This window comes from Mastigoproctus giganteus, chromosome 12, assembly GCF_048544385.1.
Source record: "Mastigoproctus giganteus isolate SK-2022 chromosome 12, ASM4854438v1, whole genome shotgun sequence".
NCBI lineage: Eukaryota > Metazoa > Arthropoda > Arachnida > Uropygi > Thelyphonidae > Mastigoproctus > Mastigoproctus giganteus.
The window spans coordinates 50,995,568-51,020,922 of record NC_143586.1 but is presented as its reverse complement, the minus strand read 5'-3'; the positions used below and the strand labels follow the sequence as shown (position 1 = coordinate 51,020,922).

General features: G+C 34.7%; 1 protein-coding gene across 1 annotated transcript in view; it reads right to left on the bottom strand.

Annotated features, from left to right (window-relative positions):
* Tace (ADAM 17-like protease Tace) overlaps positions 1-25,355 on the bottom strand; it is a 204,686-nt gene that overhangs the window by 73,547 nt on the left and 105,784 nt on the right. Inside the window, exons 9-14 of the mRNA XM_090385593.1 lie at positions 24,584-24,589; positions 17,269-17,387; positions 17,020-17,089; positions 16,660-16,792; positions 12,441-12,541; positions 4,075-4,138 (exon numbers count right to left, since the gene is read on the bottom strand). Of these exons, the coding sequence (XP_090241719.1) occupies positions 4,075-4,138; positions 12,441-12,541; positions 16,660-16,792; positions 17,020-17,089; positions 17,269-17,387; positions 24,584-24,589 (493 nt within the window). The remainder of the gene's footprint in view (positions 1-4,074; positions 4,139-12,440; positions 12,542-16,659; positions 16,793-17,019; positions 17,090-17,268; positions 17,388-24,583; positions 24,590-25,355) is intronic.

Here is a 25,355-nt window from a genome sequence, read left to right as displayed (position 1 = left end):
CATCAATTCACCCAAATAACAATTGCAGATTGTCCAAGGTGAGTACCGTATATTAAGCTTTAGCTATTGAAACTTACACCAAAATAAATATTTTAATAAATGAGCATCAATATTTACAAATCCTATACCAAGTTCTGTTCCTACATACAATGAACAAGGATGTAAATTTGCCTTTCTCAAACTGCTGATGTCATTTATAAGAGGCATCTCTAATCAAGTGTCTAGCATTCTCACAGCCTATTGTTCTAAAGAAGTGCCCATTCCATTACTCCCTACTTAATCTTATTGTTGAAAAGCCCATCCAATAGTTACCCTATGTTTCTCACTATAAAAAATGGAGTGGGGGTTGCTGGAGAACAATATGCTGTGAAAGTACTAGACACTCGATGTCAGCAGTTTGAGAAAGGCAAATGCATATCCTTTGTTCTTACTCTTTGTACATATGAACAAGAACCTGGTATTGGATTTATAATGTGATGTTTATTTATTAAAATATTTATTTATTTATTGTGTGGTACATAAAGTTGGATTACTATTTCAATGTAGGTATTGAAACAGTTTCAGAAAATAATACCACGCTGCATTATGTTGAAACATTTTTAAAAACATTAAATTGTTTTTTTTAAAATAATGAAGTACAAACATCTATCTTCATTTCAAATTGCTCACAAAATATATTGAACAGTGTACAATGTAAGCCACATGCTTAACCATGTAAGGTTTAAGCCAAAGATAGATGTCTTTACTGGTATTCTGTTGCAATTCAAAAAATATACCATTCACTGCAATGTTAAAATATCAAATGGCACTACAAAATACCAGTTTTACACAATTCTTAACCTTTACATTACTGATTTAGTAATTATAAAGCAGTGGCCAGCAAACTGTGTTATAATTACTAAACCAGTGGAATAAAGGTTAGAAATAAAAAAAATTCTTACTTTTTCAGTACCGGTACTACCTCCCTTGCAAGACATTTAACTATTCAATGTCCTAAAACAATATAGGTACATTATCTTATTGAATATTATTAAAATTAAACCCACAGCACTGTATACCTGAACACTACATTACTACCTCATTAACACTACACACTATGCAAATTTAATAATACTACTACACTATAGTATGTATATGTATCATGTGAATTTATAAAATGTTTATAGTATTAATTATACACCTAGAGAATTGCTTAAAATAAAATTATTTAAGAATTATACCTATCTCTAGTACTGTTCAGAATATGGAAAAAATCATCCCACTTTTAGGGCTGAAAGACTCTTGAGCTCTTAGACTTACAAAGTTCCCAGAAAAATTACTGGTAGCAATGGCTGCAAGTATATTAAGCCATAACTTTTTAAAACATTTAGATATATACAAAAATAAACAAACTGCATGATTAGGGCACTTAAAACAAACTATGCCTTTATAAAAATATTTGATATTACTTAAACAAAAAAAAGCCCCAAAATTATCACAAAAAACTATCCAATTTCAGTTTTATGACCACACTGGGTAGCCTCACTCTTCAAAATCCCAAATTCCGATGTCATGATGATTTGGTGGTCTGATGAGTTCTGATTATGTAATGTGGACTGTTAGAGAAACAAAAAAAATCTTTTGTTCTAATGGCATGCAAACAACTTAAGAGTATAGTCAATCCTCGTATAACATGATAGTTGTATTCCTAGAAACCCTTGTGCAATATAAATAACAGGCCTTATGGGAAAAATAGGTTAGGTGCCACCACCCAATATTGAACACACATTTGTAACCAAATGCAATAAATAATCGTAATAAAATACTTACGTATTTTATTACGACTATTACGTAATAAAATATTGCTAATGCTTTTGCTTCTATTGTAAGCAAACTTGCTCTTTGTTTGATCTTCTATATAAACAGATGACAGACATTCCATCTCTTCCAATTCTTTGTGTCTTGATCTAATGGATTTTGTTACACTTTGAGTTGTTCCTGCAATGAAAGTTGCTTTTATTTTCTCTGCATTCTTTCTAATTGTTCACTGTGCTGCCTCATTTAGGCCTGTAGCATGATAAATTTTCTTTTGTTTCACTCAAAGCATTTCACAATTTTGTATTTTTCCTCTATCCAGTGGGCTGGAGGCCGGTGTGATTTTGGCCATAAACACTAGTATGAGGCTGCTACAAGTTTTCCCAGGTAAGAATTTTTGACCCAGTCCACCTCTGTCTATTGATTTTATTTTTATTTGCTTTTATAAAAGCAAAGCAAAGATATTGCTTTGCTTTTATAAAAGAAAAATAAAAGCAATATCTTTGCGATATTGCTTTTTATTTTTCTCTCTGAATCTGTAGTATCTTCACCAGGACACTTCCTTTTCATACTTTTTTCAAGTATTTTACTCATTTTTAGGGAATAAAGCACAATTACAGAATAAAAAGGACAAAAACTGATACACAAACAAAGCTGCACGCTTGTAGCAACTGAATAAACAACACCCTGCTAGTGTAATCTGTCATAAATGTGTAGTAAACTCTATCTAACTGCATTTGCAATAATACCGATAGCTGGAATTCTGTGGATTTTTACATTATTATGGTGAAGTGTGTTCCCCCTTCACTGAAATCTTCAATCATTATAAAAAAACATAAATAAATGTTCAGAATCTTCTCTTCATTCCTATTGTGTTGCATTCAGTTGGGGTGATTCCTGAGTTAGACTGCCATTGCTTGTAAACACAAAGGCAAATCGTGCATAAGTGGATTCGGTTCATGCTATACACATCATTCCCCTATTTATAAATTGTGAATGATTGAATATGTGAAGTGTAAACAAGCGTTATATGAGGACGGACTGACTGTAGTTGTTTTGTATGTTTAAGAGCCATATCTCTGAGAGAGAGAGAGAGAGAGAGAGAGAGAGAGAGAGAGAGAGAGAGAGAGAGAGAGAGAGAGAGAGAGAGAGAGTGTGTGTGTGTGTGTGTGTGTGTGTGTGTGTGTGTGTGTGTGTGAGAGAGAGAGAGAGAAAGAAAATTTTACAAAAGAAAATTCTTTAAAAACTAACTATTGTAGCTTTGAACTTTACATTTAAAAGTGGGCTATTTTCTGGAAAAAAATATTTATATGCAGTTGTGTTATAAACACATTGAAAGTTATAAGTACTAAAATTCATAAATAAACTTATTACAGTTATGAATATGATATATTATTTTCTTATTCTTAGCCAAGTTATTGGCTTTCAAAGCTGCAGAGAAAAAAGAAAAAAGCCATTTTGATTAAGAAACTGCCATTTCAAAAAAGTAATTTTGTATCGGTTAATAATACTATATGGACTTCTAATGGCAAAATAACATTTTGCTATTCAAGTTCAATAGTCAAATGTTAGTAAAACTGAAGTAATATTGAACAGTATTAAAAAAAAAAAAAGGAAAAGAAATGCTGATTAGGGTTAAAGTGATCAAATGTACTACAAGAATTTAAATTATGGGGACTTACACAATACTCATAACACTCACATTACAAAAGATTACACACTTCTCTTAATGGAGTTAAAAACCATGCTTTAACCTTTCATTACAGCATTTGCACATCTTGTTAGTTAATTGCTAACAAAATAAATTAATATAAGAACAGGAAGCATTAAACTGCTGCCAACTTTCAAACATATTTCATTTTTTCCCTTATTGTAATCCCTAACCCAAGTCTGGGTGACAATGGTAATTGCTTTATTTTCCACAAGAAAAAAAAAAAAAAAAAAAGAAGCAAAAAAAAAAAAATCCCAGAACTGCCAATCTTTGTCCTAAACAATATTTCCATAACTATTACACAGATATTTTTACTTGTGAAAAAAATTAACATTTTTCAGGCAATCATACACTTTTCTTCAGTACATTAAAGGCATTTTACATAAAAATTATGCTCATTACTCCAGCATTAGTAATGGCATTACAGAATGCCCACATTACCAGCTTAACATCTTATTCAAAATTATGTTCTACTTATTCTTAAAAATTTAAGTGATGCTCAACAAGATAAAAAAATTGCATGCTAAATCAGAGTTATGTGATAAATTTTTTTATAACAAGGTTATCACCTATCTAAACATGCAGATCCATTAAACTGGTGGTCAGAAGGTGGACAGTCAGGAGATTCTCCTGTGAAAGAATATTAAGGAAAATACACAGAGAAATTCATTCAGTACACTATTCTAAACACTCAAAATATTAATATAAATCTAATTTTAGGAATTAGATTTATTTATTTATTTATTTTAGGAATTAATTAGATATAAATCTAATTTTAGAAAAGAAAGTTTAAATATTCTTCATATATAACAATTATGATGACACTAATAAGATTGGTTAAAGTCTATCTTATTCAAGCCCTGTAATTAAAATTTTTTTCTCAGAAAACTTTAATGAACAAACACATATCAAAATATAGAGAGGCAAAGAGTTATAAATGCAGAAATGATAATCCTTATTTTCCACACATATTCACAGTTTTGAAAGGATTTTCTAAAACATCAGCAAAAAGATACTGTACCAGCTTGTTTCATCTGCCAGATAAGGAATTTGAAGAGTCCAAAATTTATAAAACATTAATTGCAAGGAAACCTCAAGGCTACGCCAGCCAAAAAAAATAATAATAATAAAATCAAATTATGTGACTCCCTCCACACATAGATACCTAACAACCTATGAATTTCACCAAGTTATCAACCTGAACCACCTGCAGATGTAATTTATTCCAGAAATTAACATTTCGCTTGCTAAAAGAAATGTTCCTACAGTCTCCAATCAAACCTCTTCTCTAGTGAATTGGATAAAGGTCCCTAGCTCTAGTTTCATCTATAACTATGAAAATTTTACCTTTCTCCATTTTGCTATTCCTTTTCAGAGACTAATAGCCCTCAATCAAATCCCTCTTTAAAATTCCTAATTACCAAGCTCTATAAACCACATATTCAAAAGCCTTTTTCCCATATGGACACTCTTTTGCTGATTTCACCAGGTGCATCGCCTGCCTTTGAACCCTTTCAAGAAGCTTTATGGCTTTTTTCAGATGTGGTCTCTATACTTGGACACAGTATCCCATGTGCAGCCTTACAACTGCCTTATACATGGCGATTATAACTTCCTTTTCTGTAGAACCAAATGTTCAATTAATCACCAAGGGATGGCCCACCTTCCTTGCCACCTGTCTACAATGCACAAAAAACTTCATATCTGATATACTGTAACCTGTAAATCCTTTTCTTCATCTACTTTTTAAATTCAAATTCCACCAAGTGTATAAATTGCTTTGGGGTTGCTATTCCCCAAGTGTAAGACCTTGCTTTTGTTTAATTAAAACAGAGCTGCCACTTTTCTAACCATCCCTGAAGCTTATCTAAGTTGTGCTGGAGAAGTGCCACTTGGTACTGATCAGTAGGAAATCTGCAAATCTTGATATATGCAAATTTTGACATCATGCCTTGTATAGAACTTGGAGCTGAGTAAAAAATAAAAAGAATGATCAAAAATTAGAATATTAGAAACGACAGTTTTAAGAAAAATTAATGGAACTAACGGATGGAAGCAATGGCAGGACTATATCACAAATGAGGAAATATTTAAAAATGAAACATCCAGTCAATTGTAAGTGAAGAAAACTAAAGATGGTATAGGTATGTAGAAAGGATGGGAGAAGAAAAAATAATAGGACAAGAGGAAGGTGAATCAATGATGTCATGCAAGCATTAGATAAAGTAAGTCTCTTTATTAAAGAGACTTACTTTATCTGTTAAAAAAAAAACAAAACAAAAAAAAAAAAAAAAACAGGATAGTATTTAAGAAAATATCTAGCCAAGTATGATGAATATATCTAGTACAAATATGCTACTGAATCATTGTTCCCACTTTTCAGTACATATATTGTGTTTTTGCCAGAGCTCAAGAGTCATCTGCATTATCATTGTTCATGAATGATGGCAGATAACTCTCTAGGGATTCCTTCATGATTCTTGAGTTCCTGGGTGGGGTGTGGGAGGAAACATCTGTGCCTGACTTTGCCTAGGGTTACCTGAATTTTGTTCTCTAGAATGTTTGGAGTTGATAGTAGTCTTGCAGTCCTGGCGATAATTTCATATATGAACAAATGCAAATACTGCCAATCAATGATGACACCTATTTTTCTATTAAGAGCTGAAGCATTTTACTCTTTAATCTCTTGAATTCTCTTTTATGGTAAATCCATGGACAGGAACTTTCAGGTATTCCCACATTAAAGGGCATAGAAAGGCTAGGTCACATTTTTTAATTCTACCAAACTGTGTATCCTATTGGTTCCCTTCTATTTTGATGTTGAGATGCCAGTAGATAGATCCATATTCACAATCAGTTTTGTAAATGGATCCTATGATGTTTCTAGAGTCAGAAGAAGGAATATTTAGCAGGGTTTTATGTACTAGAATTAGAATAATATGTTGATATATTCTATCTCTTAAATTGAATATCTAAGAGATATCAATGATCCTTAGTATACTCTCAATAATTTCTGGGATGTATGGAATATTAATATGGTTTTTGATTCTGGTTTTGTTTCCTGAGATGAGTTTAACTTTTTTCTGGTATTTGACAGTACTATATAATGTGGATATCTATTCCTTTCTGTTATGAAAGAGACTTAAGCTATTTGTTCTTCAAGGTCTCTTTCACTACATCTTCTAAAGGTTTCAAGAATGAAGGAGCTTAGATTAGAATTCTTACTTTTCTAGAATGGGGATGGAAGGAAATAAAGTATGGGATTACTACTATGTCTCTGAGCATCTGATAAATTGAGGTATTTATCTGGTTGTGTCCTCTGATTAGAGAGGTATTAGAAGAAGTAATTGTTCCTCAAGCAACGCAGTCAAAGTCAGAGGAAATTGTTGCCATTTCAGAATATAGTGTGAGCTGAACTGCACATCTCTCCAGTGCCTGTGTTGTGGAAGGACGATGGAACAAAACGCAAACATCCAAGTTTTGTGTTCGACTGGGCAAAAGTGCCATGGAAACATTTAAAATGATGAAGTAAGTGTATAGAGAGAATTGTCTGTCTTGTACACGTGCGTTCGAGAGGCATAAACATTTCGTCCATGGAAAGAGAATCACTGGAAGACAATGACCATCTGGGCCCAGCAGAAATGGTTGTTCAAAAAGGTGCAGGTAATCATTACCAATGACCGATGTGCAATGCTCCAAATGATTTCAGAACTGTGCATTAATAAGAAAGGCCATTTGACAAATAATAACCCAAGATTTGAAGAAAACAAAGGTCAGTGTGCAGTTTGTTCCATGTTCGTTAACAGACGGTCAATGACAGATGCAAGTTGAACACTGCAGAGAACTCAATGAGACTGCTAAAAGCAAACCCAACTTCCCGAATTTAATCATTGAGTGACAAGACGTGGTATTTTCAGTACGACCCTGCAAAAAAGTGACAAAGTGCAGAGTGGAAGCTGGCAAACTCTCCCAAAGGTAAAAACTTTCTTAAGAAAGGTCAAAAATCAAATCCATGCTCATCACTTTCTACAACAACAAGGAAGCTGTGCACAAAGAGTTCGTGCCCAATGGCAAAAGTGTTAATGCTGCCAATTATCTGGACATTTTGAAACGTTTGCTGCAGAGAATCCATCGTGTGCAGCCTCAGTATGGAGAAAAAGGCAGTTGGTTCCTCTTGCATGACAATGCACCAAGCCACAAAACTCTGGCTGTTTGAGAATTTTGACCAGCAAAAAAGTCTGCACACTATCACACCCACAGTATTCACTAGACTTAGCCCCATGTGACTTTTCTTTTGTTCCCGAAGGTTCGTGACGTTAACACCATTCAAAGAGCTGTGACAAGAACATTGAACAGTATACCAGTCATGGCCTTCCATCAGTTGTTCCAGCCACTTTTTGATCATTGCATGCAGTGTGGCACCTCCGTAGCCAGGTGGGAAGGAGCAGCAGTGCGTACCACACGCTTCTTGATTAGACTGGGGTTCGAGCCCGTCACCACCAAATACGGAGGATGTGGAAAGGTCAGGGAATGACCACCGCATATTTCGGAGCAATATGGCCTTAGTTGCTAATGCTCCTAAAAGCCAAACAACAACAACAACAGCATGCAGTGTGTGGATGCAGGAGGAAATTAATTTGAATAAACCAAGTTTAGTTTACTCATACATGGCATCGCTTTTTTTTTTTTTGCATTAGTCTCATTTTCCAATTGCTGCATTGTGTATTTAGGATACTATGGAATCTGACGACTTCCCATTATATACAACATTTCTTTATTGTCATCTTGGTATTTTGTATTATGAACATGTTTTGCTCACTGAAATGTAATTTTTTTTCTGTCATACATTATATTAATACAGCAGCATCAACTAGAAAATGCAACACATTTGAAAATAATGCTTCCTGAATCAGTTATTCAACATTACTTCTCACATTTTAAGCAAATAATGCAATAACAACTATAACCTCAGTAATTACAAGTGCAAAAATAGTTAACCCTTTGCAGGCCATCATTACTTTGACATTTCCCCATGATGTCCAGCTCTAACAAATGAAAAATTGACTCATGTAAATGTGATTTTCAAAAATTGTATTTATTTTTGGGTTTACATGAGCTAATTTATTATATAATACCACTGTAGATACACCACAGTTAACCCAAAAAATTAAACTATGTACAAAGTGTAAAGGCATCGTTTTAATTATATCTAATATTATGGCTACCTTCACAATGAGATACCAGGTATTGCACTACTTTGAATAAGTAACACTTTTGTAGTAGAGAAGACTACTGTTACTTATTCTCAATGAGCACTACCACCCAGACGGCACTGTTTCAAAGCTTGTTGGCCTTTCATCGGTGGGTGGCAGGTATCCATGTAAACATGCCATCACAGTTGCAAAGTTAATTCCACAATATGAGAGATGCCAAATGGTGAACAGAATATACTGTATTTAAAGACTAAATGCACAAGTATAATTCAACATGGGTTTAAATTAACTATGTAATATTGGTGTAAATACACCATAGTTAACCCATAAAATTAAACTAAAAATGAGCTAATTTATAAAACAGTATGGTGAAACATTTTAAAAGTGTTAATGCAATACTTCTTCCTGGAAGAAAATATTCATGAAACTTTCCATCCAGATAATATTTTTACTTTAGGGGCTCCTACTTTGAATTCCTTTTGTTTGTCCTTTTGTGACTGGGCAGAGATGCAACATCCAAAATATCTGCAGAAATTTCTACTTACTAAATACATTCCTGAAAATATGGAATACTGTGTATCTATTCTTTAGACCAATATTTCTTTACATCAATTTTTTCATTTAGTTCCATGCATAATACACCAAAAAAAATGCCTTTAGTTTCTTCAGTGAAATCAAAACTCAGTCACATCATAGGGAACAATCTGAAATTGCCTTATTTATAGGAGTGGTCCTCCTCCCTCCCATGCTCAATTACTTCATAAGAAAGAGAAATCAAAACATTTCAGAATTTATTCATCAGAAAAGCCTTTGATATATTGACAGCATGCTTAAATACCTCACTCTGTGAAGTACTGAGGAATACTTTTGACCCTCTGTTAAACTTCTGCATGCACGCACGCACGCACAGCGCGCGCACACACACACGCGCACACACACACACACACACACACACACACACACACCTGTCTGCCGACAACTAAATATAAGCATCATTGACTTTGTTTTTTCAGATCATTTATATGAAGTACAAATGGATGGCAGTGCAGTACAGAGGGAAAACAAATTTCATAATTGGAAATGCCAATGGTCGAATGGCTGTGACATCGGACTAAAAATAAAAAATGCCATGCACCGCTGACAATTGAATGTAAACATCAAATTAGTTTATCAGGTTGTTAATATGAAGTATAAACAAATAGCAGTACAGTAAATGAACCAGAATACTGCAAGAACAAATTCATAATCAGAAGTGGTGATGGTTGTGGGAGCTGGGATTTGGAATGGAAGACTGGGGGAAAAAAAAAAAAAAACCTGTCTATTGTTAACAATGTCAGATATCATGGCTGCCACAACATCTGATAGAAAAAGGACTACAAAAAACAGTGCTGCCTGCCTTTAACAATTGATATAAACATCGATTTAGCTTTTCAGACTTTTTATATAAAACTAGAATATGCATGGCAAACATTTTGCCAAAACTTTTTCAAAGAAGAAGTAGAGATTAATATTGAAGTAATTATAAAAACCTTTCCCTCAGCTCACTTTGCTGCTTCAGTGGGATGGAATTGGGTAATAAAATATATTTAAAAAAATGACTAAAAATGCAATATGATAATTTTTTTACAAGTATGACTATACTGTCCTTTAAAAAAATTAAAATTATTGCACAGACAAAATTACAATTATTCTAGTGTACCTGTGGTGAATATTTCGCAAAAGCTAACAGAACTGTTAAAAAATAACCAAAAATTTGAAAATCAGTCAGAAAATTTTGCTGCTTGAAAATTTTTGCTTGTGCATTACTGCAAATATTTTTTTTTGTTTTTCCCTCAATTTTACTGCTAAATAAGACCTATTACAAAAGTAATCAGGTCAAAAGCCTGTTTAGTCTTTGAGTTATTTAATTTGAAAAAGTGTTCCAGACAGAAGAACATAAGCAAATTATTATACAGACTAGCATACCGATGGTGAACAGTTTGCCAAAACTGTTTCAGAGAAGAATTAAAAATATGACTTTTCCCTTATGACAGCAGCTACTGAATTAGTCTGTCAGATGGTCTATCAAGCAAAGAGGCTCAGAGAATGGCAGTTCAGACACTCTGTATCCACTGGACCACAGTTATGCTACTCTATTCCGCTCTCAATGAACTCATTGTTGTCAGCTATGGACACTTGTTGCACTGATCTGATTTGCTCCTACTCATGCATGGCTTTTGGCATTATGCTGAAGACTAACTTGATTTTGCTCACCAGTTTTGTTAGCCACTCTATTTGTGGATCTTTCTTTATCAAACTCAGATCGTCTATCTGTTTCCTCCTGTCTTGCAATCCTTTGCCTGTTTGCTTTACTTTCATCCACTTTTCTCCTTATTTGAGCTGCTTTTTTATTACTCTGCTGAACTATATAGCTGATTTTGTTATTTGAGAAGCAGTTTCTCTTGGCATTTTATAGTTTCTAAAAATTAAAAAGTAAAACAATGGAATTTTATTTTATTTTATTTCAATTTTACTGCTAAATAAAACCTATTGCAAAAGGAATCAGGTCAAAAGCTTGTTTAGTCTTTTAGTTATTGAAGTTCAAAGAGCGACACAGACAGAGAGACACAAGCAATTATATATATATATATATAAAATAAATAGGTGGCAGTAATATAACTGCACCATCACAGTGGGAAAATAAATTCCACAATCAGAAACTCGGATGGGCACAGTGGCTGCAACATCAGACTGCATAAGGTTAAATATAAATTTCCTATAACAAACTAATGGCAACTATGAAGCAAATATAAATAGGAAAATAAAATCCCTCCTGCCACATCAATTGATATGCATTTCTTGCATCAGATCAATACAGAGTGCTTAAGCATTGACTACAGCAAAAGTTACAAAAACACAGGTTGGACAGGACTTATCTTACCTAAGTGTATAATTAGAAATCCCACACATGGTACAAAGACTACAAGCAAAACTCTAAAGACTGTTCTTAGCCCTGTTATACTAATGAACAATGATAAGAGGGTCGAATATTATAACCATTAAACTAAATTTGCAAACTAACAACTAACAAAAAAAGTGAAGAGTATATACTAATAAAACCAGAGTTAACCACAACACATAACACAACATGATCATAAGTAGAGTGGATGGAAATTTTGCTAGTTTGCTGACAGATATTTATGCCTTTGTAAAAAGAGATTTCCTTTGCACTTAGATTAACCAATGGATGGGTTAAATCACTATTAAGGGTATTTACATCTTTGACAATTTTGAATTGAAAGTGATGTTCCACTTTGCTGTCAAAAGTCTGTTATTGCTCATGACTTCAATATTCTGTAGGTTCTGTATTTGAAAATGTAACACAAAGTGGCTGAAATTAACAAAAAAAGTAACTTTTTGATAAAATTGTAAAAAGGAAAGCTTTCTGTAAATTTTATGAGAAAATTTTCATAATGATGATGATGAGTTTGAGAAATGCAAAAAAAGAAGAGCACAGTTAAGGTGTAAACTATAGGCATGGATTTAATACAAACAACACTTACAAGAAAATGTTTACATTTAAGAATTTATTTCAATTCTAAACAAATATAAATAACACTGGTATTTTTAATATAAAAAAGATTTAAGTGGTTTAAAATAATTTAAACCTTGGGGTGTAATTGTTTTCATTAGAAAACTGATTTCTAATTGATTTAATTAGAAATCAATATTAAAAGGATATGAGCAAAATGCTTCTTGTTTGCAAGCACTTGGCTGAGATTCTCTACAGATTGCACGAACTGGGACTAGCCGGCAGCCACGACAACATGGCGCATTCTTGTCACTATTAAAGATATAATAACAAATATGTGTAACATAATATTAATAACCATTTATTTTCATTTCAGTTAAAGATAGGTTAATTAAACAAGCAGTAGCAATAACTTTGTGTATGGACACATCAGATCAATACAGAGTGCTTAAGTATGGCAACAGTTGTTGCCATACATAACCTTATAAACAACATGACCTTATATTATTAAATATAAGGTCATGGTGTTTGTTTGTTATTTGGTTTTTAGGAGCATTAGCAACTAAGGCCATATTACTCCGGGGATATGCAGTGGTCATTCTCTGATCTTTCTGCATCCTCCGTATTTGGTGGTCACGGGCTCAAAACCCGGTCTAATCAAGAAGCGTGTGCTACGCACTGCTGCTCCTGCCCACCTGTCTACGGAGGCACCCATTTATTTTATAAAGATGATATTCACTTAAACAGAACAGATGCAAGATATTTTGTTAAGGTCATTGAAAATGCATTAAGGATTCAGAGGAACCATTAGTTGTGACTGTTAAGAAAGTCACCAGACAAATGACTCAGGTCAGTGGTAAGGGACAAAATTAGATTTGCATCCTCTCCGAGAGTGGGTGAAAATTTGGATGTAAACCATTAATAACCTTAAAACATTGAAAGGGAAAATATAATAGAAGAAATATCCATCAGTAATCAAAGCCCACATGGAAAAATACTTTTAAGTAATTATAAGGGGTGTATCAGGGTTGTCAAAAGCAATAAAGTACAAATCTTAATTTGTTTCTATAGTAATGCCACAAGTATTTTAAATAAATTAATGAATTTGAACTTTTGATCAAGTCAACTAATGATGATATAGTCTGGCTTGCCGAGACATGGTACCATGCAGAGATTGGGGGTGAACAATTTCATTTCATTTCTGTGAACACTATATATGAGTTAAGGAAAGATAGAGAGGAATGAAGGGGTGGGGAAGCAATGCTTCTGATGAAAAACTGTCTGAAGGTGACAAGGACCTTTCCCAAGTCAGATCAAGATAATGGCAGATGGTGAGTAAGTGTGGTGTGAAATGATTTGCAGTAAAGGGAGGATGATAGCAGGAATATGTTATGGGTCAAATGACTCTGAGGAATAAGATAAAAATCTGTTTTGGCAATCTGAATGCATTAACAATCATAATTATCTCATTATTTATGGGCAACTTCAACCTACCTCTTATAGATTGGAATAGGTGGGACTGAAAATACACTTATACGGTAACAGGTTTCAGAATAAACTGGATGACTGCTACTGATCCCAGCATATTCAAAACAGTACAAGGGGCTATAATATATTAGATCAGGTTTGTTTTCATTAAGGAGCCTAACTGTATCTAAAACTTAACATTGGGGGGGGAGGGGAGAAGGGTTTGTTTGTTTGTTTGTTATTTGGTTTTTAGGAGCATTAGCAACTAAGGCCATATTGCTCCGGGATATGCGGTGGTCATTCTCGGACCTTTCCGCATCCTCCGTATTTGGTGGTGACGGGCTCGAACCCCGGTCTAATCAAGAAGCGTGTGCTACGCACTGCTGCTCCTTCCCACCTGGCTACGGAGGCGCCTGGGGGAGAAGGGAGGACCAACAGCAGATAGTGACCAAAATACCATAAAATGAATTGTATATAAAGAAATCCATACAGTTAAAAGTGAGGGATTCAATTTAAAAAGAGGAGACTACAATGGAATGATATATTTCTTGAGCTCAATTAACTGCTATATGATGTCAGATACAAATATGCTATTGGGAAATGTTCATAGTATTTATCCCCCAGAGGCACAAATGTAATCATACCAATAGTTAAATTCCATAAACATATGATGTCAAAATGGATGACAGGTGAGGTTAAGAGTTTAATGAGCAAAAGAAACAAGAATGGAACAGTTACAGACAATCGCGTGATTCCAATTTGTATCAGCATTATAAAAGAATACGTAACAAAGCCACTGATGGGGTAGAATGGACAAAAGCTGTTTATAAGAAAGCACTAGCAAAGAGAGCTAAGAACAAGGATAACAATTTCTTCTTATATGCGAACATGAGGAAGAAGAAGAGGGTGAATCTAACAGGTCTCTTAATAGGTTGCAGTCAAAGGCCCATAGAAAGCCAGAAGAAAAGCAGATGGGCTGAACAGCTACTTCTCGTCGACATCTGTGGCTGAAAGCAAGCTCAAAACTCTGGGGATGTTAAGGGATCAGATCAAACTGTTGGGATTATTAATGAGAGTGTCAGTGGACTCGAGAAGATTCCCTTGGACTTGGCTAATAAATAAATAAATTTTCAGTTTATACTCTGGGACAACCACATGGTCAGAGGAGTTCACAAGACAGAGAGAGAATACAAAAAATAGCACTGTATTTAGTAGTCACATGATCTTGAACCATGTTCACTCAATGCAGATGTGTTTATGCACTTGTTAATCGGCTACAATGGCCCACATCTCTCCAATCCACAAAGGTGTGCAAAAGAGAAGTAGGCAACTAATTATATGCCAATGAGTTTTAGTTCTGTGGTAGAAAAGATCTTTGGGCCTATGGTCAAGGATGTGATTCAGAACTGTCTCAACAACAAGAATGGTATCTTGAATAGAACCTGGCATTGGCTTATTAAGGGAGGGTCATACCTCATGCCTGACCAATCTGGTAAATTACTATGATGTAGTTATAAATCATTTACCATTCTTACATTTGTACACATTTTGTCGGTACATGTACAGCTGGGTACGTGTACATTTTGACGTTACATACCTAGACTTTAGCAAAACTTTTGATATTGCCCCTCATGGAAGGCTGCTATGTAAACTAGAAGAAGCTGGAGTTATTGGTAAGATCCTATGCTGGATCAAAAGCTGGCTAAATGATAAGAGACAGAAGTTTGTCAAAACTGGTCAAGTCTTCAGGATGAACCAGAATAGCAAGAATCCTCTCCTATTTCTAATTTTCATAAATAATACAACAAGGATATCCAAGGTAAGAAGTCAAAGTTTGCTGATGATTTGAAGGTGGGAATGGTGGTTAACATATTGAGCCAGGCAATGTTGCTTCAAAATGACTTGCATTGGTTACATATATGTTCCAAAAAAAGGTAGTTAAAAGTTTAATGCCTCTAAATGTAAGGTTATGCATTTGGTGAACAGGAATCCTAAAAAAAATATAACAGAACTTAGAGGGTTCAGAGAAGGGCAACCACATTGGTGAAAAATGCACAGTGATATGAAGTCAAAGCCTAGAAGGGTAGGCTGCAAAGTTTGACAATTACACATCTAAGGAGAAATCTAACTGAGGTGCACAAGGCACTAAGTAAAATAAATGAGGAAGGTCTTTCTTTCTCATAAGTGAGAAAAGTTTAATGCCTCTAAATGTAAGGTTATGCATTTGGTGAACAGGAATCCTAAAAAAAAATAACAGAACTTAGAGGGTTCAGAGAAGGGCAACCACATTGGTGAAAAATGCACAGTGATATGAAGTCAAAGCCTAGAAGGGTAGGCTGCAAAGTTTGACAATTACACATCTAAGGAGAAATCTAACTGAGGTGCACAAGGCACTAAGTAAAATAAATGAGGAAGGTCTTTCTTTCTCATAAGTGAGAAAAGTTTAATGCCTCTAAATGTAAGGTTATGCATTTGGTGAACAGGAATCCTAAAAAAAAATAACAGAACTTAGAGGGTTCAGAGAAGGGCAACCACATTGGTGAAAAATGCACAGTGATATGAAGTCAAAGCCTAGAAGGGTAGGCTGCAAAGTTTGACAATTACACATCTAAGGAGAAATCTAACTGAGGTGCATAAGGCACTAAGTAAAATAAATGAGGAAGGTCTTTCTTTCTCATAAGTGAGACACAAACTAGGTGACATGAATATAAAATCTCAGGGAATAACAAAAGACTGGTTCTCATGGAGTTAACCTACAGGTTGTAAATAAATTGCCTCCCAGTTTCATCATCAAGTTTTCCATCTTAAATTTTGTCAACATAACTCTAATAATGGAACCCTTTTTCCGATATCACTAATTCTTAAAACTTTGCAGTTAATCTATAAAGCAGAAAATTGACAGTCAAAATAAAGTACAAAAATTTCACCCAAAGGATGGAAAAGAAGTGCATGGTGTTCATTACCTGCATATAGCACCTGGCTTCAGACGACATTTACTATCACAACAGGGATCATTATCATCACTGTCAAGTAATCCAGCATCACATTCTTCTCCCTCTTCAACCAAGGAATTCCCACAGAAAGATTCTTCTGGTTCTGTTACCAAAGTTATATTTAAAATTCATATTTGTTATTTTTCTGGTCAAAAAGGTAACAAATAATGTATGAAAAAATAAATAATTTAAAAAAAAATACAGAGAAAAAAAAGAAACTACCCAACTTTTCCCAGGACAAGCTACAAGTTTAGCAAATTAAAAAGTGTCAAAAGTATAAAAATTCAGAACAGAAAAATTAAACATTTAATTAAACTAAACTTGACTCACTTGAGAAACACTTGCTTGCTTTGGCAAGTAACACTGCCCGAATAGATCTGATGCTACAAGGGGAAAATTTCTGAAAATAAATTTAAAAAATTTATATTCTCATTCATTTATTTTTATATTCTAAGAAATTACGAAAAAATAAATATGGGCATAATAGCTTTCAGAATATTAAACACCAACAGAGAAACTGTAATCGAATATTAAAGGGCCATCATAATAAAGATTTCTGAAGATCATTTAATGATTTACCTTATTATTAGAATCATAGCCACTAACAGAGTATGTGTACATCAAATAAGAACCTCCACGTGTTGCATCAGGTGAACATTCTGGAATATCTGGATCATGTTCACTTCCCCAGTTGTGGCCTAAAAAAATTAAATGAAATCTTGGAAGTGTTGCATGCAACTTGCAACTTTTTTTATTTTTTTTTAAAAACTGCAAATGCTAAATCATTTCCACAAAATACTTTTTTCAATATTTTATACAACTTGTACTGTTTTCACTTTCTATTTAACTGATACATCTTAGATTCATATATTAAGAAATACACACTATTGTTATTTATTTTTTAAAATATTATCTTATAAACATGTCATATATGAGAAAGAAATTTCTTGAATAAACTTTTATTACTTCCATCATCAATGTCATCAATTTACATTACATCAATTATTATGTATAAATGACCAATTCTCTACTCACCTTCTTTACTGCAATGTTATACACAATATTTTCTAAACACACAACATTTAAGAAATTATCACTTTAGTCAATCAATTTCTGTTACATATGCATGAAAATTATTATTGTGAAAAACTGTTTCATTCACCTGTTTTTTCTATAACATGTTTACATTAATAATTCAGAAAAAAGTAGGCAAGTGGAGATATACAACTTTTCACAGATAATAATTTAGATGTCCAAAAACTTCATAATAACACATTAAATAATTAGGAATACATTAGCAAGATGCCTGAAACATCACTTTAATATATAGGAGTTTAAGGCAGTTGCTTAATAAACTATATTATTAATTTCGCATAGTATACGAGTAGTATTAAATACAGTAATAATCTTAATGGAAAACAACCACATAACATCCTTCCCTAACTATATTACTTCCTTTGTTTTTTAATTAAAGATAGAATGCATATATTGTGTATATTGTGTGATCTTAAAAAATTTCTAATTATACAAAAAGTGACATTGATGCAAATATGAAAGGAAACTGCAACAGTTAAAAAAGGGTTTTTTTTTTTTTTTTTTTTTTTTAACTCAAAGAAAGCTGAAATATGTTGAATAAATCAGTTTAACAATAAAGACTAAATACATGGATTTATTTTCTTTAAACAAAATAAAATTACAAAAATGTCAAAAGAAAATACTTATACTTATCAAGAAACAAATATCACGAACATCATTAAACTGAAAAAAATCAGTTTAATGATCTTTGAGATTAGCAGTATTTAATAATAACTTTACATCCTGAATGCAAACAAAGCCAATAAGAAATATTGATCTACTTTGAATAATTAAACAACAATAACAAAAAAAGCCTTTCAATTAATAAAACTTAAAATATTAGTTCCTTTCACAAACTAGTAATTGAATCGGGCATTCCTCTGACAAAGATGGTTATGGTCTCTCTGTACTTGAACATAACATGATCTTTGTGGACACTGAATGTAATGCAGAACATTCAGTGGCCATTAAATTATGACCACCTATTTTGGGCTTGGCAAAGAGTCTGACTATATCCTATCATAAATGTTACAAGATTATAGAAGGCAACTAGAGATACTGCCAGCAATGCCAACTGCAGAGTTCATAATTATGGTCATTCAACATATTGGACCTATGCAGCCCATAAATGCAAGAATGAATTTAAGTCTCAGGAATTAATAAGGAAGTAAGGAAAATTATGGTGGAGTCATCCAAATACTCATCAAGCCATGTCTGTACAAAAAAAAAATAAATAAATAAATAAAATTTAACAAAATTGCTGCTACAGTGTGTTGTCAAAACATGTCATTGCTTTTGGAGGAAAAGAGAACCATGAATAGATTCACATGATCTGCAAGAATGTTGAGATAGTCCAGTTGCCATGCAATGGCCAACACATACCAAGTCCTAATCATATCAACAAAACAGACCCCAGACCATGGCACTACTCTCACCACCTCAAAATATGTGCAGTGTGCACAATAGGTCAGTGACTCATGTGGTTTGTATTACACATTGCCTACTGTTAGTGTGATAGGACAAAAAAAAATCTGATGAGACCAACATAAATATTACAACTACACCGATGAGCCAAAACATTATGACCACCTACCTAACTAATATGATGTTGGTCCTCCGCGTGCAGCTAAAACAGCTCGTACCTGGCAAGGCATGGATGCTACAAGATTTCTAAATGTGTCTTGTGGTATCTGGTACCAACACGTGCTAAGTTCTGTGCTTGAGACACTGCAGATCGGAGTTGCTGTTCCAACACAAACCATAGATGCTCGTGGGATTCATGTCTGGACAATTTGGAGGCCAGTGCAATATCTGGTAACCCCAGGGGCTCACATCTGGTGAGTATGGGCTTGGCACACCCAGGGTCCTCAGCTGGATATCATCATTCTTCTCTTTCTTGGTGATTCCCTTCTACCTCTCTCTCTCAGGGTAACTCGGGAAATTTTTTTTTTTTTTTTTTTTGGCTAGTGCAGCATAAGCCTCAGGCTTCCTTGCACCATGTAGCTAATACTACTAATAATAATAAATCTTTCTCATGTTCTGTGAACCAGTCTCGAACAATTCAGGCAATGTGGCATGGCGCATTATCCTGCTGAAAGACTGCATCGCCAGAAGGGAAGACCATTGCCATGAAAGGGTGTACCTGTTCAGCAATGATGTTTAGGTAGGTGGTAGACATCAGAGTGCCTGGCACATGGATGACTGGACCAAGGATATACCAGCAGAACATCGTTCGAAGCATGACACCGCTGCCACCGGCTTGTTTTCATCCCACAGTGCACCCAGGCACCATCACTTCCCCAGGTAAACAACACACACACATACCCAGCCATTTACATGGTGAAACAGGAAACATGATTCATCAGACAAGACGACCTTCTTCCAATCACTCAAGGTCCAGTTTCGATGCTTGCATGCCCATTGTAGGCACTGTCACCGGTGAACCGTGGTTAGCATGGGCACTCAAAGTGGCCTGCAGCTACACAGCCCCATTTTCAGCAGGGTTCGATGTATTGTGTGTTGTGACACATTACTCCCATCACCAGCATTCCAATTACCAGCGAGTTGCACCACAATCGCCCTTCTGTTGCCATGTACCATCCAGGAGAGAGCCTTCGCTCACCTCAAGCATCACTGAGCCGTGGTCGTCCAACACCTTGCCGGCGGTTCATGGGTTCCCCCTCCTCAGACCACTTTCGGTAGGTACTAACCAAAGCTCATCGTGAGCATTCCACCAGCTGTGCCGTTTCGGATATACTATTACAATTTTGCCTTTGTCAAACTCGCTTAAGTCCGCTGCCTTTCCCATCTGAAGAACAAGAGTAATATTGATTAACGGAGCTCAGTATCAGGTGTTTTTTATACCATGTCCTGACCCACGCGCACACATCGTAGTTCACCTGGAGTATATAAACCTTTGGCATTCCTAGCACTATGCAAGCCACAGTTGCTTGTGCCATAGGGTTAGGCAAGGGCATAAGTTCCAACTATTTTGTCTAATTCACCTGCAGTTGCTTCCATTTGCATAACAACTCGCTGGTCATAATGTTTCTGCTCATCGGTGTATAAACCTTTGGTATTCCTGGCACTATGAAAGCCATAGTTGCTTGTGCCATAGGGTTAGGTAAGAGCATAAGTTCCAACTATTTTGTCCATTAATTTTGAAAAGTAGAAGGATTTTCTCATCCTTTTGTATTGTTGTGGCTTCCAAAAAAAAAAGTACAAGAGAAGAAAAAAAAGTCCTACTTTCCCAACAAAATAACATTAGCAGTTTCATAATTTTGAAGTTCTATTTCGGCCTGGATAAGCCACTTTTTAGTTAACAGGGTCTTTATTGTGCATTATGTCTGCACAAGTTTCTATTTTGAACATTGTGCAGGCCCATAAACAAACAAAAAAAAAAAAAAAGGTAAGTGGCGAACCCATTACACATCATGCCTGAAGTGATCCATATTGCATTATACAACCCAATGTGGTTAGACAAGAAAATCTATGAAAATATTGTGTAAAATATACAGTGCTGCATTATTCGAACTTTGTGAACCATTTAAGTCTTTGAACAACATGTAGAATCTTCTTCAAAAGATGTTTTTAACATTTCATGGCTTTCTGTTACACTTTCCCTAATTTTAAACAAATTTGATGCAGATTTGCTAGTCAATAAAATCACTCATCTTAAAATGCAATGAAACACATAAAACACCTTGTCAATACATGCTAATTCTGATGGCTGCAGATAAACAGGTAATGCATGCATCACAGCATCTAGATCAGGGGTGGGCAACAGCCGGCCTGCGGGCCACATCCGGCCCGCGACGATGTTGAATCCGGCCCCCTTGGTAAATGCATAAATATAGAAAATCCATACCTGACTACACTCGCCGTAAACGTTCGGCTTAATTCGGTTCAATCGGGAATCGCGGCCAGTACAACAGTAACCAAGTGATTCTATGCAGCGTCAAAGAGTTATTTCCTAATTATTTTTGTAGCATCGATCGAACGAAGTTCCTTTGGGTTTGACTTCTTATTGAAAAAAATAATATTGGTGCGAGATATTTTATGTTTTATGCCTTTTCTAATTATTACAATTTTTAATTTAATATAATTTATAGCCCATAAAATGAGCCAATTAAAAAAAAAGAAAAATTGATGCCGAATGCCGCATTTTCAATGATAATTGAACATTCAGATATTTTTTTTTAAAAATACATTAATAATTTGGTAATTCAAGTAATATACCATTTTTTAGGTTCTGATTTTTTATTAAATCGTTCAATCTATTCCGGCCCGCATCATGATGCGAAAATTTCATTCGGCCCGCTGACGAAAAAAGTTGCCCACCCCTGATCTAGATGAATCACTAAACATGTTGCAATAAGTCACAACTTGCTACAATACAATTTAAAGATACAAATTCAGTCCCTGAATTTTTTTTTTTTTTTTATCACACTTGTGATCCCACTGTATGATCCACTGTCACTGCAAAGCAATACAGATTTCAAACTCTTACTTAAAATGTCTTTGAAAAGATACCACTCTTCTGGATTGTAATCAATACCAATTTCTTCATAAAGGCCAATCAAATCAAAACAATAGCACAAGAATTCTGCACAAGTGTGAAAATGTCCATAAGTGACATCTCTTGCTGTACGTGGAAGTTTTCTCACCAAAGTGGAATCTACTGTGATCCAGTAGATTCCACTCTTAAATGACACAAGCTCTACATTGAACTTAGTTAGACCAATGCTAAATGTCCCACATTAAGTCATCTAATGCTTGGTGATTAGAGAAATATGGCACTTTACTTGAGTATGCTTCAGAGGTGTAATCTAGATTACCTCTTCACCAGGTGCTTCATCCAATTCTGAAGTCTCTTCTCTGGAAGGTGGACTGAGAATTAAGTCAGATTGTGTGGCACTGGAGCAATAGAAAATGGTATGCTGGTACACTACAGCTTTTTAATTCACAGACATTTAAAATTTTGATATATCCACCATACCAAAAGTAGAAGTGTTCAATGATGATTTGTGAGCTCTCTCCATATTCAAGGTATCACAAAATACATACACTTATGACTACAGATAAACCATCCCTCTAGTGGTGTCCTGCAACTACCACTGCAGAAATGAAGGGCCCACAACTTATCCTGATCACTAAGGCATTTCATGGCTTCGTATACACTGCAAAACTTAGTTCCACCAATGATATGTCATGCTTCACCTGCTTCAGGCCAATATACACTGTGTGATCACTGAATTATGACCACCTACCTAAAAGCAACTGCTATTCACCTAGGCAATGACTCCACAAGAGATCTGCAGCCATGATGCATGCACGACTTTCCAGTGCTGGAATGGATGACAGTTGCATGTCCATATGCCTCACATTGCATTCCAAAACATCACACAGGTGTTCAATTGGATTGATGCCAGGTGAATTTGGAGGCCAATAAAGATGAGTGATATCTTCAGTGGGCTCCTTGAACCACTTGTGCACAGTGTGAGCCCAAAGACATGGAGCATTATTGTCTTGAAAGGTCCCATTTCTGTCGAGGAAAAAATGCAACATGAGAGGGTGAACATGGTCTCCTAAGTGCTGCCAGTAGACCTCACCAGAGAAACATTGGTCCATACACACCAGGGGTCCTAGTTCTTGCCAGCAACATGCCTCATATTAAGCAACCATCGCCACCTTCCTGGATAGTGGGTACCACCATGCATGATGGATCCACAGAATCGTGTTACTTGCACAACACAAAAAAAGGTATCCATCAGTGTCGTCATCAGTCAGCATGTTGTACCATATTTGGACTCATTTGACCAGCACACTTGTTTCCATTCCTCCAATGTCCAACCAGCATGTTATTGACAGCACAACATTTGCCGTCGATGATAATCAGTGGTGAACAGAAGGTATCTCTTGTGTCATCTGCTGTCCCATATGTGTGAACATGCAACGAATTGTCATTTAGGATATTGTTCTTGCATTTCCCATATTGTATTGTGTTATCAACTGCTGCACAGTGACCTGCCGTCAAGCTCGTACAATGTGCTGCATCCTTCAATTACTACAAACATCAAGCTTAAGTAATCCTTTGCAGTTCTCTTGGCAAGAGGTAGTTTGACCCGTTCAACACCATTTTTTGTACATCTTAACCATAGTGGGCCATGAGCAACTGACAATACATGCTATTTTCAATATGGGAGCACCTGATGCATGAGCTCACACAATCATGCCCTTTTGAAACTCCGTGATATCTTTACCATGTCCCATAACTGCTACTTTATCACATGGACTTTATCACACAATACAACCAGATGCAAATTACCACTGTTCTAGTGTAAGAAGCTGGTTTGGCTTTTTACACTGCAAGCTATATGGCATAGAACTGTCTTTATGTATTTATTTAGTCCATTACAGATGGGGTGGTCACAATTTAGTGATCATATAATATCCACAAATATAGCAGAACGATTCTGGAGATAACTTGATATTGCTAGCCATAGCAAACTATAAAAATTATTATATAAATACTACAGGCACCGATATATATCACAGTACTGGTACACATTTATGTAATACACATAAATGTTGCAAAAGCACAAAACCAAATGCCACCAAAATATTGATACTAGAGAAAAACCAATAACAGCAATGGATTTAGTTCATAAATAAGAAACAGTTAAATATAAACAAAAAAAATTTATGCATTTTTTTTTTTGAAAAAAATGTTACAATTTAAAATAATTTTAAAGCACATCAAATGCAATTTTTAATCACTTGGATTTAATAAGAAAATAATAACTAAGATATAACTTACCAAATTCTTTCACAATATAAAGAGTGTAGAGGAGATCACACCAGAAATTATTAATTATAAAAGAAATACAAAATTAGTAATGAAACCAGAAATTAAAAACAAGTATAATGAAATACAGTAACTCAAAGAAAAGCAAACTTTAAACATAAAATCTGCATAAGAACACAACTATTCAAAATTCTCAATAAAATGAATAAACTCTGTAATACATATAAATATGACATAAAACCTTTTTACTGCTGCCAAAATATTGACACTAGAGAAAAATACATGTGGTCCTGTCACACAGAGGAATAATCATGTCACCACACTGCAGAGGACCCCAAGTTTCGGGGTGGGGGCAAAGATGAGAAAGTGTTTCTAAATTACACTGGCAAAATTATAATGGGTAGCACTACATGCCTAAACATGTAGTAAAGCTGTGAATGAATCTAAATATTTATGGAGCTATGGCTGTTTGAATTTTTAAAAATGGTTATAGAGTTTGGTAAAAAATAAAGATAAGCAGACATGTACTTAGTAAAATGCTCACATTCATATGTGTCTGCTTATTCTTATTCTTCTTTTAGAGCTTTATTATTTTTTACCATAGCCATTTTTAAAAATTCAAATAGCCAGAGCTTCATAACCTTAGAATTAGCAGATATTTATTATATAAAGTTTTCAGTTCTTTTGGTATGTATAAATCTGATAATTCTGCTAGTGTAATTGAGAAACACTCTGTATATTACTATTTTATTTACAATACATAAAGACGGTTCTAAGAGAGAAG